At 35.5% G+C, this 17,018-nt stretch overlaps 1 protein-coding gene across 1 annotated transcript in view; it reads left to right on the plus strand.

Moving 5' to 3' along the window:
- Positions 1-17,018, plus strand: part of ANKAR (ankyrin and armadillo repeat containing) — a 73,926-nt gene that overhangs the window by 54,499 nt on the left and 2,409 nt on the right. The window contains exons 16-21 of the mRNA XM_078071108.1: positions 4,186-4,292; positions 5,973-6,095; positions 9,839-9,997; positions 10,659-10,776; positions 13,384-13,493; positions 15,000-15,196. Coding sequence (XP_077927234.1) covers positions 4,186-4,292; positions 5,973-6,095; positions 9,839-9,997; positions 10,659-10,776; positions 13,384-13,493; positions 15,000-15,196 — 814 coding nt within the window. The remainder of the gene's footprint in view (positions 1-4,185; positions 4,293-5,972; positions 6,096-9,838; positions 9,998-10,658; positions 10,777-13,383; positions 13,494-14,999; positions 15,197-17,018) is intronic.

Raw genomic sequence — 17,018 nt, forward strand, 5'->3', positions numbered from 1 at the left:
AAAATACAAAAATACATTAAACCATACAATTTGATGAGTTTTAACATATGCATTCAGCTGTGACACCATCACAACAGTCAAATAAATGAATATAACCATCACCCTGAATGATTTCATTGTGTGGCTTTGTAATCCCTCCTCTTTGCACTTCCATCTCCAGAGAACCACTGATGGTTTCTATCATTATAGATTAGTTTGTATTTTCTAGAATTTTATGTAAGTGGATTATACAGATGTACTTTTTTTCTTGCTCCTTTCACTCGACATAGCTATTTTGATTTTTATGCATATTATTGTATCAGTAGTTCACTTTTTTAATGCTGAGTAGTATTCCATTGTATGGTATGATGGATAATTTTATGTCTTATGATATATATAGTTATTACCTACCTACCTACCTAAATACATACATATCCTGTTGGTTGTTTTTCTGGAAAACCCTGACTAATACATATGGATATCCTATTTGTTTATCCATGCACCCACTGATGGACATTTAGATTGTTTCCAGTTTCTTGCTATTATATCTAAAACTGCTATGAACATTTGTGTGTAAGTCTTTGTACAGACACAAACGTTTTCATTTAGTTACCCTAAAAGTTATTTAGGGTAAATACCTAAAAGTAGGATTGCTGGATCATATAGTAGTATATGTTTAACTTTTAGAGAAACTGCCAGACTGTTTTTCCAAGTTGTGTTATTACTTTGCATTCCTACTAGCAATGTATGAGAGTCCCAGCAGCTTCACATCCTTGCCAACACTTAGTATGATGACTTTAGCCGTTATAGTGGGTATGTAGTAAATCTCATTGTGGTTTTAACTTGCATTTCCCTAATGATTAATAATGCAGAACATCTTTTCCATGTGCTTATTTGCCATTTGTATATCCTCTTTGGTAAAGCGTCTGTTCAGATATTTTGCCCATTTTTTAAATTGTGTTGTCTTATTGAATTGTAAGCATTCTTTATATATTCTAGATACAAATCATTTGTTAGATGTATGTTTTGCATATTCCCAGTCTATGGTGCATTCTTCCATTTATGTAACAGGGCCTTTTGAAGAGCAAAAGTTTTTAATTTTGATGAAGTCCAATTTATTGATATTTTAAATATTTTAGTTTGTAGGTTTTGTGTCCTCTTTAAGAAACCTGCCAAACTCAAGATCATAAAGGTTTTCTGTTTCCTCTGTATTTAGATGTATGATCCATTTTGAGTTAATTTTTGTATATGGCCCACATTTTTTTTTTTTTTTTGCATATGGCTATCCAATTGCTTCAGCCCCATTTATTGAAAAGATGATCTTTTCCTCCATTGAATTTTTTTTTAAAGATTTTATCTATTTATTTGAGAGAGAGAGAATGAGAGAGAGCACATGAGAGGGGGGAAGGTCAGAGGGAGAAGCAGACTCCCTGCTGAGCAGGGGGCCCGATGTGGGACTCGATCCAGGGACTCCAGGATCATGACCTGAGCCGAAGGCAGTCGCTTAACCAACTGAGCCACCCAGGCACCCTCCTCCATTGAATTTTTGTGAGTCTATTTCTGGACTTTTTATTCTGTTCTATTTACCTACTTGTCTATCTTTATGCTATACTGTCTTAATTATTGGAAGTTTACTTGAAAGCAGGAAGTATAAGTCCTTCAACCTTGCTATTCTTTTTCAAAGTTGTCTTGGCTATTCTAGGTCCTTTGTATTTCCATATAATTTAAAAAATTAATCTGTCAATTTCTGAAAAGGATCTATTATTTTGATTGGAATTGCATGAAGTCTATAAATAAATTTGTGGAGAACAGACATCTCAATAATAATAAGTCTTCCAATCCATAAACACAGTATGTCTAGTTGGCTGTGTCTTCTTTAATATCTCTCAGTGATGATTCCTAGTTTCCAATACACAATTCTTGTATATATTTTATCTTAGGTATTTTGTATTTTAAAATTACGCATAATAGGTTTTAATTGAATGCTGGACATTGTGAGTTATAAACTGATAGATGCTGGATTTTACTGTTTTCCTTTAAAGGGAGTTGGGCTCTGTTCTGGCATGCAGTTATCTTACTTAGGATCAGTTTGCTCCTTTTGTAGCTAGCTTTCAAGCTTTGTTAGGACAAGTCTAGAGTAGCCTTTACTCTGGATCTAACTTAACTCCACTATTAAGATGATATTGTTCCAAGGACTTAATTCCTCATATAGTTCCTTGAATTATGAGGTATCTAAACTTTGGCCACAGAACACAAACTATTCCTAGCTCTGTGTGAGCTCTGAGAGTTGTTCAGCCTACTGCTTGTAGTGGTTCTTTTCCCAACTTAATGGAGTTTCATCTCATTATTAACATGTGCAGATTCAAAGATTTGAGGGTATTCTTCTTATCACACTACCATCATCATTATCATAATCATTATTATTAAAAGTATTCATTTTGGGGGGACCCACCTTGAGCACCTTTACTTTTGGAAATCTCCCTGCTTACTCCTTTTCCACTTACTCTGAAGTGAGCAATCCCTTTTCTGTGCTTCAAGTGTATTTTTCTATACCCGTTAAAAGCACTCATTGCATGTACTGAAATCATGTATTTAAATAGTTGCTTCCCCTATAGAATATAAACACCTTGGAGGCAGAGATTCTAATTCCTCTTTTCCATTTTTTTTTTTTTTTTGGGAGCCCAATGCAGGGCTTGAACTTGTGACCCTGAGATCAAGACCTGAGCTGAGATCAAGAGTCAGATACTTAACTGATTGAACCACTTAGGTACCCCCTAATTCCTCTTTTTAACTCTACTTCCTGCCTCAGTTCCTGATGAATTAGGCATTCCAAGACCTGTCAGCTGAATCAACAATATTCATGTAATCAATGTCTGTGTACACCCCTGGGTGGCCAGTGTGGGGTTAGGGGACAAAGAACAAACATGTTCTTTGCTCCTTCTATTTCCTCCAGTTCCTTCAAACTTCCCCAGATGATAAGTGACTTCTCTCCATTGTTCAGAGACAGGTCTGATCTTGTATTTATATTTAAGTATATAAACCTGCTGTGTATGTTGTGATTTTTGTTGGCAAAAGAACAGAATTCAAATTATTTGTATATCCACTACAAAGAGATGACAAGTTTTTAAGCTGAGATTAGGCCTATAATTTCAAATATTATGTTCTAAAAGGAGACAGTAAGATTATCTTTTAAGTATGTGTATTTAAGGAATCTAGAAATTTTAACCAGATGATTTAGTCATTTTTATAAAAATAATTTTTTATGGAATACAATAGCAACTATAAGCTTAAGTACCTTGCAAATAATAAATCTTCAATAAATGATAGCTATTATATTATTATTCTTTGATAGTCTAGCATTTCTCATTTCTTGGTCTTGTGCCTAGTAGAAAACATCCACACTTCTAATAGTAATTTTTCCATGTTTATTCATTTTGCTTTTTAAAAAATTAATTCAGGTATAATAGTGTTGATATAGCATTTCCTTTTTTAATTTAAATTCAATTAATTAACATATCATGTATTGTTTCGGGGTATAGGCCTGTGATTCATCTTATATAATACCCAGTGCTCATTACAACAGATACCCTCCCCAATGTCCATCACCCAGTTATCCCATCCCCACCCCCAGCAATCCTCAGTTTGTTTCCTAAGATTAAAAGTCTCTATGGTTTGTCCCCCTCTCTGGTTTTGTCTTTTCATTTTTTCCTCTCTTCCCCTATGATCCTCTGCCTTGTTTCTTAAATTCCACATATCAGTGAGATTATATGATAATTGTCTTTCTCTGATTGACTTATTTCGCTTAGCATAATACCCTCTAGTTCCATCCACATAGTTGCAAATGGCAAGATTTCATTTTTTGATGGCTGCGTAATATTCCATTGTGGGGTGGGTGTGTGTGTGTGTGTGTGTGTGTGTGTGTATACCACATCTTTATCCATGCATCTGTCGATGGACATCTGGGCTCTTTCCATTGTTTGGCTATTGTGGACATTGCTGCTATAAACATTGAGGTGCAGGTGCCCCTTCGGATCACTATGTTTGTATCTTTGGGGTAAATACTCAGTAATATATAGCATTTCCTTTTGTAATTTATTAACCATATTATGCTAGGACACTTAATCAACCCAACATATCAAACTGTGTTTGACTTTACCATTTCCAAGATGGAAAGAAATATTCTTATTGATATGTATATTCTTATAGGTGTCGCCCATACAAGTAATCCTATCAGTCAACAATTCGTTGTAGAGGAAAATGCCTTTCCAGTACTTATTCACCTACTGAGAAATCACCCTTCTCCTAACATCAAGGTATATAAAAGCTTTTAAGGTTTTGTTTTTTTTCTGATATAGTAAAAATTAACAGAAATATGACTTTTTGAGAATAATTTGTATCTTCATGTAAATTCACAAGTATAATAAAAAAATTTAACATTTTAAACAAAATCTTAGAAGTTTTAAATTTAAAAATTGCTGTAAAAATAGTAAATTTTATTAAAATGTTAAATTTTCAAATAAATCTTGTGTCTTTACTCATCAAATAAGTTTTATTCCTCAGATATTTGATTATTCACAGAATTTCTTCCCTTCTTCTTCAGATATTGGTTGCTAAAACTGGGTGGGGATAATGAGGATGTGTGATTTATGTAGCAAAATTTCTCAAATATAAGTAATTCCTATCCGTATTACACCATCAGAACAGCTTTACCTTCTACTAGGCAGTCTGTGTTGGCCAGCAACAATAGTTTTCTCAATACCGGTAACTTAAGAGTTGTTCAAGAGTCATTCACTCTTCTATTTACTTCTAGTAAACTGCCTTTAATAAAATGATGTTCGTGTCTATTCAAATCCTCTACCAAAACTTTGGAAATTTAGGACATCCAGAGTTAGCCAGGCAGGAAATTATAACACCAAAAAATATATTTTCTCTTCAAAATTTGGTATGAGTTCTGTTGGAAATGAGAAAACAGAAATATGTAAGTAAATACAGCATTATTTCTTTTAAGGAATGTATTATCAGAAAAGATGTTATAAGTTATGTGGCTTTTCTGGCTATGAAAGAGATTATTCTATCTATTATAGGAGTTGATTAGGGAAACCAAAGGAAGGAGCATATGCTCGCAATTTTTTGGCTTGGATTATATGTAAAAACTACACTGACTTTCAAAGTACAAATTTCATACGACTATGGAAAATGCCACATAAAAATACATTTTTATTTTCAAACATGCAATTCAAGGCAAAACGGTTTACTTCAATTGCGTCCATCCATATTTCAGTATATATTTTCAATGAGTTCTTCAACTTGTTAAGAACAGAACATAAATACATTTCAATGCTTTTCTTCAAATACGATTCTATAGTAAACATATATTTTTGCAATAATAATCATGCTTTTCAAATTCTTAACATTTTTCATAGAAATGCATAATGTAATACTTAAAGAATGTATCGAGTCCCAACAATAAACAAGGTCCATTTACATCCTCCTAAAAGGCTGTCAGAGTGTGCATCAAATGACTCCCGAAATAGAGTATTTCTCAGGACTACTCCCCAGTGCTCTGCTTAATTCATAAGCATTCCATTGAAGCCTTACAACTCAATGGTCAGTAGCTAATAAGCAGTTCAAAACAGCATTTTATCCCATGCCAAGAAATTAAAATTTTTTTAGATGTGGAAGGGATACAACTATGCACTTAAGATAATACCTCCTCATATTTCTGGCTGGCTCTGGCCGCCTCCCCTGATGCCCTCCAATGGAGCTGTGTGGTTGTGCTGACGGCACACAGAGGAAGGATATTTTCCCAGATGTTAAAAATTATAAGGGACATTCCTCCAGACATTATAAATGCCACTCTAAATATTAGAGAACTGGAATCAATGAATTATATATTATCTTTGAATTAGTATATCCCATATGAATGTTTGTATAATGAAATATGTCATGATAAACCACGAGTAAAAAATAATTTCTGAAAATCACATATTTAGGTTGAAGTGGCATTTTCCTTGGCATGCATTGTCCTAAGGAATGATCTGTTACAGAATGAATTACAAGAAAATGAAGGATTCAAGTATGCCGATGTCCTTTATCTTCTTCACTCACCAGATAAGGTATATCTTTATAAAATGTTAGAGCTCATGCAGAAAGGTTTTTAGACCACATTGTCAAATTATAAGTGTTTCACAGCAATACTTAAATATATAAGAAATGTAAAATCTCTTTGGTAGGTCATTAGTTTGTAATGATGAAATAATACTGTTCCATATTTTTCATAGCTGTCATATTCTTTGAAACATAGCAGTTTTAATGCTCGAAGAACCAATAAATCTGTTCTGTCCTGGATGTGTTGAAAATTTTCCTAATTTTATGACCTTTCAACTCTCAGTCATCCATTTCTTACCCAGTATTCCAGAGTGGTGCTTCTCAAACTATGTGTGATGAAGGAAAGCTTTTCCCCAGCAATCTTTTATGGGGAGGTTATGGTGACTAACATAACATAATAAAATTAAATTAAATTAAAAACAAACTACATCAAAAACTAATGATGTACTATATGTTGGCTAACTGACCATAACAATAAAAAAATAACATAAAAACAAAAACAAAAACTTTAAATTTTGAAATAATTTTAGATTTTCCAAAATTTTGCAAAAATAGTAGGGAGTGTTCTAGCATATCCTTTATCCAGCTTTCCTGGATATCAAGAAGGAAATTAACATCAATACCATACAATTAACTAATCTGCAAGTTTTATCTAAGTTTTGCCAATTTTCTCACCAATGTCCTTTTTCTCTACTGGAATCCAATCCAGGATCTCCTATTAGATCTAGTTGTTATGTCCCTTTGGTCTCCTTCAATATGTGAAACACCGTCCTTTGTCTTTCATGATTTTACATATCTTCCATGATTTTGACATTTTTGATGAGTCCATGCCAGTTACTTTGTAGAATGTCCATCAATTAAATTATCTGATGTTTTCTCATGATTAAATTGAGGTGGTACATTTTGGCAAGAATACCACAGAAATGATGTGTCTTCTTCACTCACCTGCTCAGTGCATTATTTCAGGAGGTACATACTGCTGTTACGTCTTATAACTGGCAGTGCTAACTTTGGGTACTTGGTTAACGTACTGTCATATTTCTCCACTGTAAAGTCACTGTACTTTCCTTTTTTAATTAACAAGTTTCTTGAGGTGAGACACTTTGAGCCCATGCAAATGATTCTGTTTTGCATGCACTTTTGCTCACCAATTTTAGCATCCACGGATGCAACAATGATTACATGGTATTTGCCTAATGGCAATTTTTAAAAAAAATTCTTTCTTCTTTCTTTTTTTAAAATCAAGTTTTTATTTAAATTCCACTTAGTTCATACAGTGTAATATTAGTTTCAGGTGTACAATTTAGTGATTCAACACTTATATATGACACCTGGTACTCATCACACATGCCTTCCTTAATCCCCATCACCCATTGAACCCATCCTCCCATTCCTTGCCCTCTGGTAACCACCAGTTTGTTCCCTGTAATTAAGAGTCTGTGTCTTGCTTTTCTTCTCTTCCCCCACCCCATTTGTTTGTTTTGTTTCTTAAATTCCACATATGAGTGAAATCATATGATATTTATCTTTCTCTGACTTATTTCACTTAGCATAACACACTCTAGCTCCATCCACATCATTACAAATGGCAAGATTTCATTCTTTTTTTATGGCCGAGTAATATTCCATTGTAAATATGTACCGTATCTTCTTTATCCATTCATCAGTCAATGGACAACTGGGCTCTTTCCATAATTTGGCTATTGTTGATAATGCTGCTATAAACATTCTTCTTTGTATATTAATTGGTATTTAACTATAAGGAAGAGATGTTCCTTTTATTTATTTTTTAAGATTTTATTTATTTATTCGTCAGAGAGCAAGGGGGAGCGGCCGGCAGAGGGAGAAGCAGGGGGAGCGGCCGGCAGAGGGAGAAGCAGGCTCCCTGCCGAGCTAGGAGCCCAATGCGGGGCTCGATCCCAGGACCCTGGGATCATGACCTGAGTTGAAGGCTGAGGCTTAACCAACTGAGCCCCCCAGGAGTCCCAAAGCTGTTCCTTTTAAATGCTAATTCCCAGTTTCTGTAATCCTGTTGCCAACCATTTTGTGGACTGGTCCATGGGCCACACTTTGAATAGCACTAATCCCAGAGAAATTTGAGAACTTTTGTTGTCTGCAGTGCATTTAGCAATCAGGGAAGAAAACTGCCAACTATCTCCGTCAGTTCTGTTCTGGGGGATTTGGGAGGAAGAAAGGAGGGCTAAAAGGGGAGAAATGAACTCACTGCATAATTTTTTTTTTTTTAATTTAGAATTGTACTCTAATGTAGTATATGAAAAAATGGAGATGTGCTGCTGTAATAATATGAGGAATATAGGGTGAGGAGACTGAATTTGGGTCTAACTCCCTAAGCCACCTTTCTTCTCCCTCAGTTCACTCCACATTTTATTCTCATTACCCTATTCCTCAGGGACACTCTTCTTTTTCTTCTACTAATTATTCTCCTAATAATTATCCTTTTCTTCCCAGCCTATTTCCACCTGCTTCACTTACTGGACCCTATTTCTTTGTGTATTCCTAATACCTTTCTTCTTGCTTTATGATCAGGTGACTACTTGTGTGTACATAATTTTTATTATGGAACATTTCAAACATATATAGAATAAAGGAGTAGCATAATGAACTTAAATATTTCGATGACCCAGCTTCCATAATTATTAACTCATGGCCAGTCTTATTTCATCTATATACCCACTTGCTCTTCCTATATTATTATTATTTTTTAAAGATTTATTTATTTGAGAGACAGACAGAGAGAGAGAAAGCGGGCACATGCATGAGAGAAGGGGAGGGGCATAGGGAGAGAAGCTCAAGCAGACTCCCCGCTGCACATGGAGTACCTGTGGGGCTAGATCTCACAACACTGAGATCATGACCTAAGCCAAAACCAAGAGTCAGAGGCCCAACCGACTGAGCCACCCAGGAGCCCCTCGTCCTATATTACTTTTGAAGCAAATCTCAGGCATCATATAATTTTATTGGTAAATATTTTAGTATGTACATATAGCACTTTTATATAATGATTAATAGTGGCAGAAGAAAACTCACGAGATTAATGGTTCTTTCTGTACTATACTGTTCAAACAAAATATTAAAAATAAGATTTAGTGATAAAATTCTTTTTGGTCTTTCTGGAAGATCTACCATATTTGTTCATCTTTGGCAAATGAACGGACTCTAAGGAAGAATTGGCTTTTGCTCTGTTTGCCAAATCCCAGAATGTTAAAATGTGATTTTTAAATCATCTTTTTATTTCCTCTTAGGATATAGTACAGAATTTTACAAATGAACTTATTTTAAGAGATGATAGAGATCATCCCACAATGCATAAAACATAATATATAGCATGCTATACAAGGGAAGTTTTGATTTATCAAGTCTACTTTGAAATGTTGAAATGAAAATAAAAATAAAAATATGTTAAAACAAAAAACCTGAAGGTTAATGAAATTATGGAATTTCCTGTTACTATTTAGATATTTATTTGCATAATCATTAACCTAACATTCCCTCTGAAAATTAAAATTATTTCTCTTTTCTTCTCCCTGATATCACAACCTACTTCTCTATTTTATCTGTTCAGTAACATTCTGGGTTAACTCCATTACCTATTTTCCCCAATAATGTCAAATTTTACTCCCAGAGATAAGAATGCAATATATTTAGATGGGCAAGAATTCAAAATCTATTACCTTGAGTAACATAACAGATGAACTAAGTTAAAGATAATGCATGTTTCTCCTATTTCTAGGATATTTGTTTAAGGGCAGGCTATGCATTAACCCTTTTTGCCTTCAATAATCGCCTTCAACAATACTTAATTTTGGAAAGTGGAATAATGACCATATCAATCTTTGAGCCTTTTCTTGAATCAACAATTGAAACTGAGAAGGCAATGGCAGCATTTCAGGTATAAAACTGGAAGTTAAAACTTCAAACCAATAAGTATGTCTTTTTAGACAAAACTTAAAAACGAGAAAAAATTTTGATCTGGAAAAGCGTTTACCAATTTGTAAAATTCGGTATTTTTCACACCAGCCCTTTCTACCTCAAAAAACCTCCATTATTTATGAGGATATCTTCATTTATACATAATTTTACAAGTTACAAGGCACTTTTTGCCTCTCTACTTGATTTGATGCTTATAACAACCCTGCCAGGTTGATGGGCAGATAGTATCATTTTCATCATGCCCGTATTATACACAGAGAAACAAGGCAGTATACAGACAAGTTCTCTAACTGCACATCTTTAGCTGATCACACTGATTCTATCTGGGTGCTTCTTTCTCTATCCAATGACCTTTAGAAGAACTATTTTCTATGAACCCATACTTCAAGGATGCAAAAGCTACAAATATTGTAGGAAGATTACAGTGGCCTGCCATGTTCACCACAGTGACCAGATAGTGACAACTACTCGGATTCAAACCCCGGCCACTTGGTTTTCTTCTACTGGTTCATACCAAATTACTCCCCTTGCCTTCCTGAGAAATACCAAAAAACAAAAGCTTAATTAGAGAAGCAGAGTAGAAAACATTCAATGATTCTATGCTTCTTTTTTGTTTTCAGATTATTATCTTAGCTAAAGTCATTATAGATGTGGACCATATTACTTTGTCTGCAAGAGGTGTTACTATTTTAGTTGATAGTCTGTATTCAGTTCATTCCACTACTATTGTCTTGACAGGTAAGAAATAACTGGAAGGTGGTTACATAAAACTACATCTGCATAAAACTATTTTCAAAAAAGTTTTGTAATCTGAACAATAATAAAATAAGCTTGATTCTATGTCAGAGGGTTTGAAGAATGAACTGGTTTAAGTCTACACGGAACTCCACACAAAGTCTACATGGGACAGTGTGAGTCTACTCTGTACCCCAAATAGAAGCCGGGTAACTCTGAACATGGCCTTTTTGATTTCCTAGCTACTTTTTCAACCCCCTAATTATTTTTTTGAGAATATGAAATGAGACTCCAACTCTGAGCTACTAACCAGAAAATCTACACACTGATTTATAATAGTAATGGCAGACTTATACTGCTATACCTCTGTCTGGTTTTCTTTTGATCAACTTCACATTTTGCTAACATTTAAGAGTTCCTTATGTTGCTATGCAATATAGCAAAGCAAAATAGTCCAATACAGTTCTTGGCACCTTAATGCTAATTGTGTAACTGTATCTACTCGAGCTAATATTCAAGATGAATAATTAGGTAATTGACTTGATATATCACTCTCAACACAACATGAAACAGTATCAGAATGACAACCATATGAAGTGACTACTACCAAAAAATAAATAAGGTCTTTGTTTTTTAACTGAAATGGATCGCTGAAGGTAGGAAAGGAAATTACACTTGCTGCTACAGAATTATATTTTTACTTGGCATGGAAGGAAAATTCATGCAAATGAAAACTTTCTGATGGAAACTAGCTAGGAAAGAAACATGTTTAAATTATTAAATACATTCTTATTTAAATAGCATTCTTAATTCAAGTCATAGTAATTCTGTGACTCTGAAAAACAGTCGTAGTGGGTTTAAATTTTACTCCACAAACTCCTGTGTGCAAGAAATACTATATTATACTAGCTTTCAAATATTAATTTTCTCAGATTGGTTGGAATTGAATCTCAAAAATTACTGGGCTTTCTTCGTCCATATGCATTCATAGTCCTATGCATCTCCAGAGTCATGTGCATGTCTGGGGTATCCCAAGCAAAGCAGGATATTTGGGCCTCAGATATAATGTAAAGTAAGTGTTGTGCCAAATGTCTAACTTGACAAGGTTCCCAGAAGAGGCTCCAAAGGCTCCAAAGGCTCCTGACCTTTGGAGTAAGGCACGGAAGTTTTACAAAGACTGGGCATTCATATTGTTTTTAAAAGTGCCACAGGTGACTTTAATCTGCAGCTAGACTAAGAACCATTGAGTTTGAGCTAGGACAGTGGGTCTCAGTCTTGATTGTGCATTGGAATCCCCTTGATAGTTATTTAAATAGCATTCTATTTAATCCAAAGGCACGGAAGTTTTACAAAGACTAGGATTTCTGTTGCCAAGTGTCCAGTTTTCCTATGTGCACCACATAACCATTCTCTACACACAGCTCCTGTTCCTACTATCTCCTTCTTAATCTTAGATCCTCTGCCTGCCTCCATTGTTTCCCATTTCTTACTCCTCCTCTTTAAAGACACCTCTCTCCCTTTCACCTAAAATAATGCCTTCTATAAACATAAGCTTTTAAAAATATATGCCCGAAAAAAAAGGTTATTTTTATTTTTTTTTATTTTTTTTATTTTTTTTTAAAGATTTTATTTATTTATTTGAGAGAGAGAATGAGAGACAGAGAGCATGAGAGGGAGGAGGGTCAGAGGGAGAAGCAGACTCCCTGCCGAGCAGGGAGCCCGATGCGGGACTCGATCCCGGGACTCCAGGATCATGACCTGAGCCGAAGGCAGTCGCTTAACCAACTGAGCCACCCAGGCGCCCAAAAAAAGGTTATTTTTAGACATTTTTTGCTTTAAGCCATACAATCCATCCCTCCCCATTCTGAAACAATAAAATACAAAGGCCTTGGTTTATAAAGAAGGCCAGAAAAAAAAATACAAGAACAAAACCCCAATGAATACCTCAATAAAGTATCCATCCACATTTATATGGGTGGATACATTTATATTTTAAAATGTGTTGCACTTATTCCAACACAGCAACAATATTGTGAAAGAATATCATATGAAAGCTCTAAAAATAAAACACATATTCGAATGAAATTGTTTTAAATTGGTAGTTGCATATTTATTTAATTACTGAATTACTTTATTATTTTCAATCTCCAAACATTTCTTTTTATGGCACAAACATCAATGACTTTAAATTTAAGTAATACATTGTTTGGGTTTAAAATACTATTAAGCTCTTAACTCAAAGCGATCTGAACTGCAAAAAGGACATACTAAATTTTTTTTATGGTAGTTCAATCATTATGTTCACAGTCATTAAAAAAACACTAAAGCTCAAAACAAAATATATTCTGAACTCATAGGGAAGAAAAACTCTGATTTTCAAAATTCCCTACTCTTAAATAACTTTTATTGTTTGTGACAGAAAACCAAATCATAATTTTGGGGAAAGAATTCTACATTTAATATATACATGCTTTTTCTCAGCTTTTCTTCATTAACAGAGATGTCTTGTGACTCAACCCTTTTTAATAATATGTGCAAATGAACAAAAGTACAGTATATCAGTTTATATCAATTAAATAACACAAACTTTTTTTCTTGTTTAATTTACAGGGAATTTAATAGCTAGCCTGGCTCATTCTAGAGCTGGTATCCCAGAAGCATTTACCACATTAGGTACAATCCAACAGCTCTGCTATCATTTGTATTCTGGAAAAGAAGAGGTAAAAACAAAAGTAATTCTATAATTGAATATTCTAAAAATGTAATTGCCTCTCACTTTGTGGGCTACTTTCTCTACAGGTTAACTATGTTATGTAATAGTTCATGTTACTGACTCAAAATTAGATGATTTTTCTAGTATTACATCTGCCATCCATAATTTTGGTTCCCACAAAATGTGCACATTTGTTTTAACTTCAGTACTTAAGATTCAATATACAAATAAGTACATTGATGATATAGAAATTTATAATTAAAATATTTATAAAATATCTCACAAAAACTGGTTAGTAACTTAGTAACTAACCAGTTTTTGTGATCTAAGTCATTTCTAGGATTATTTGGAATGAATGAAAGTGGAATCCATTGGACAGTTTTCTTTATCTGCCAAGCAGGATCAGAGGTGACAGTATGAAGAAAGCCAGGGTAGTGGTTTGCCTCTGAATATTCCCCTCTCCCTTCCCCCCTCCCCCAGGTGTAAGGCAGTGTTTCTCCAACTGCAGGGGACGCAGGAACCACCTGGAGGACTTGTTACACCATAGATTGCTGGGCTCCATTCCCAGCCTTTCTTATTGAATACATCTGGTTTAGGCCCTAAAATGGGCGTTTCTAACCAGTTCCTATAAGCTGAAGCTGCTGGTATCAGTACTATACATTGAGAGCCACTGTTCAAGGTATGGTAGATATATGGGCATATGCAGCAGTCAGATGCCAGTGTTGAGACTAGCATATCAGCCCTCTAGTACCCTGCATGGGCCTGGCTTATATTCATTCTAGGACATTTCTTAGGCCACCACTAACAGATTTTCTAAGAACTGCCCAGGAATATACTTTAATCATATGAACAACCTAATTACTTCAGGGTCACAGGCAGAGGGTATTTTTTCTGGAGTCCTGTGGCTGATACTTTGTTTTTGCCAGTGGAAAACTGAGTTGCTTTCCTGAGTGTCTTTTTAACTTATTTTTATCCTGTAGCCTCTTACCTGGTTTCCTATTACAATCAACTGAGCAGTTTTGAAAAATTCCAGTGTCCAGGCTGCACCCCAAAAGAATTAGAGTTTCTAGGGGTGGAACCCTGGCACTAAGTAATTTTCATAACTATCAAGGGGATTCCAATGCACAATCAAGACTGAGACCCACTGTCCTAGCTCAAACTCAATGGTTCTTACTCTAGCTGCAGATTAAAGTCACCTGTGGCACTTTTAAAAACAATATGAATGCCCAGATTCTACCCCAAGAAAGTTGATGGGCTTTTTTTTTTTTTTTTTTTTTAACTGCTGGTGATTCTAAAATGCAGTCAGGACTGAGAACAACTACTAGAAACCAATGGCAGTTGACAGCTTTCTCTAAAAATATGGCAGTTCTGCTTCCATCTGTAGATTGCCACTGGTTGACCTGCACGTTTGCTCCGCAGAGCTACAGAGACTGTCTTATGAAATGTTTAGTGAGAACACTTTGTTAGATATTTTAAGACTAAAGCTCAACGGAGGAATTGTTTCTTCATTTAGGTTCGCACAGCTTGCTCCTGTGCTCTTGGCTACTTAACTTACAATGCAAATGCTTTCCGCATCCTATTAAAGGAATGCAGAAATAAGCCTAACCAGTTCCTTCGTATAACAAATAATATCAACAGAGATGCAAGTATTAACCCAGCATTTTTAAAGGAATTTCAAATGCAGCAACGAGTGGGACTTCCTTCCTTAAGGTATTGTGCCTATATTTGTGAAGTTGCAGTAGTGAAATTATCAATAGAGGAACTTGTAAGAAAGTTTAAGGAAGATTGGGGCGCGTGGGTGGCTCAGGCGTTAAGCGTCTGCCTTCGGCTCAGATCATGATCCCAGGGTCCTGGGATCAAGCCCCACATCAGGCTCCTTGCTCAGTGGCGAGCCTGCTTCTCCCTCTCCCACTCCTCCTGCTTGTGCTCCCTCTCTCGCTGTGTCTCTCTGTCAAAATAAAATAAAATCTTTAAAAAATAAAAAGAAAGTTTAAGGAAGACCAAACAAGGGGAGCTATTCCTGATATGAATGAATATATGCCTTGGATTCGAAGAGAGAAAATTCCTCCTAAATGTCCACTGCCAAAGCCTGTTTTAATTCTGATTTAGCAACAAAACTGCTTATGGAGGCAAGAATACAACCAGATCTTGGGGATCCCGTTTGGTCAAGATTATTCACGTTTCAGAAAAGCTTTTTGGGATTCTGGTTGCTTCCAAATCTGATCCAGGAAACCATTTTTGGGATATACTTGAGAGTCCCGAGCCAACCAGGAATACCACCATGACCTTGGCATCATCAAAAAATGTTCAGAAGTTTCAAAAGACCTTTGAACGTCATTCAAAGCTAGGCCAGACTCCCAGGGTAGAAATAGGGCTAAATCAGACCCAGTGGCTTCAGTTATGGCAAAGTATGACAGGCATTTATTTATCCAGAGGATTTTGCTTCAGTGCTGGAGTTTCATCAGAGCTTAAGTTTCTGTAAACGGAGAGGAGAATCTCCTTAGAATGGGCATATTTTCTTTAGTCGATGTAGATGAATTATAAGTCTTCTCTGCAACTAGCACTATTTATGTAGGAAACAGAACTACTCAAGATACAATATTAACTCGGGGCCCCTCGGTGGCTCAGTCGTTAAGCGTCTGCCTTTGGCTCAGGTCATGGTCCCAGGGTCCTGGGATCTAGTCCCACATCGGGCTCCCTGCTCAGCAGGAAGCCTGCTTCTCCCTCTCCTACTCCCCCTGCTTCTGTTCCCTCTCTCGCTGTGTCTCTCTGTCAAATAAAATCTTAAAAAAAAAAAAGATACAATATTAACTCTATGATAATAGAAGAAACTAGGATCCAATACTGTATTATGGTTCCATAAATCAATTTCAGTATAGAGAAAAATTAGTACATCTTCATTTTAATTCTTGGAAAAACCAAAACCACAAAACTGATTACCTCATGTTATATAATAAAACAGGGAAATCTAAATTAAATTCCTGTAATTGACAGTGTTAAATAATATTTACTGGTTAAAAAAAATTAATTTAGGATAAATAATGAAAAGTATTATTTTACACAATTACTCTGACAACTAGCCCATATGGCAACTTTTCAGGAATTAGAGAAAGATGCCCTTTCCTCAGGACACTTCACTGTCAACTGCTAAAAAATAGGTGTAATAACTACAAATCTACAATGACTGAGGGTGAATGGCACCCCCTGGAATTGTGAACACTCAACTTTTAGGACTGTCAGCAGTGACCAGTGCTCAGTAAACTTGTAAGAATGGTTACCAGGTGAGGTGGAACTGGTAATCAAATAAAAATTACTCCCATAGGGCGCCTGGGTGGCTCAGATGGTTAAGCGTCTGCCTCCAGCTCAGGTCATGGTCTCCAGGTCCTGGGATCGAGCCCCACATCGGGCTCCCAGCTCAGCAGGGAGTCTGCTTCTCCCTCTCCCTCTGCCTCTCCCTCTGCTTGTACTCTCTCTGTCTCTCTCTCACTCTCAAATAAATAAATAAATCTTTAAAAAAAAAAAAAATTACTCC

The sequence above is a fragment of the Halichoerus grypus genome, chromosome 4 (assembly GCF_964656455.1).
Source record: "Halichoerus grypus chromosome 4, mHalGry1.hap1.1, whole genome shotgun sequence".
Taxonomy (NCBI): Eukaryota; Metazoa; Chordata; class Mammalia; order Carnivora; family Phocidae; genus Halichoerus; species Halichoerus grypus.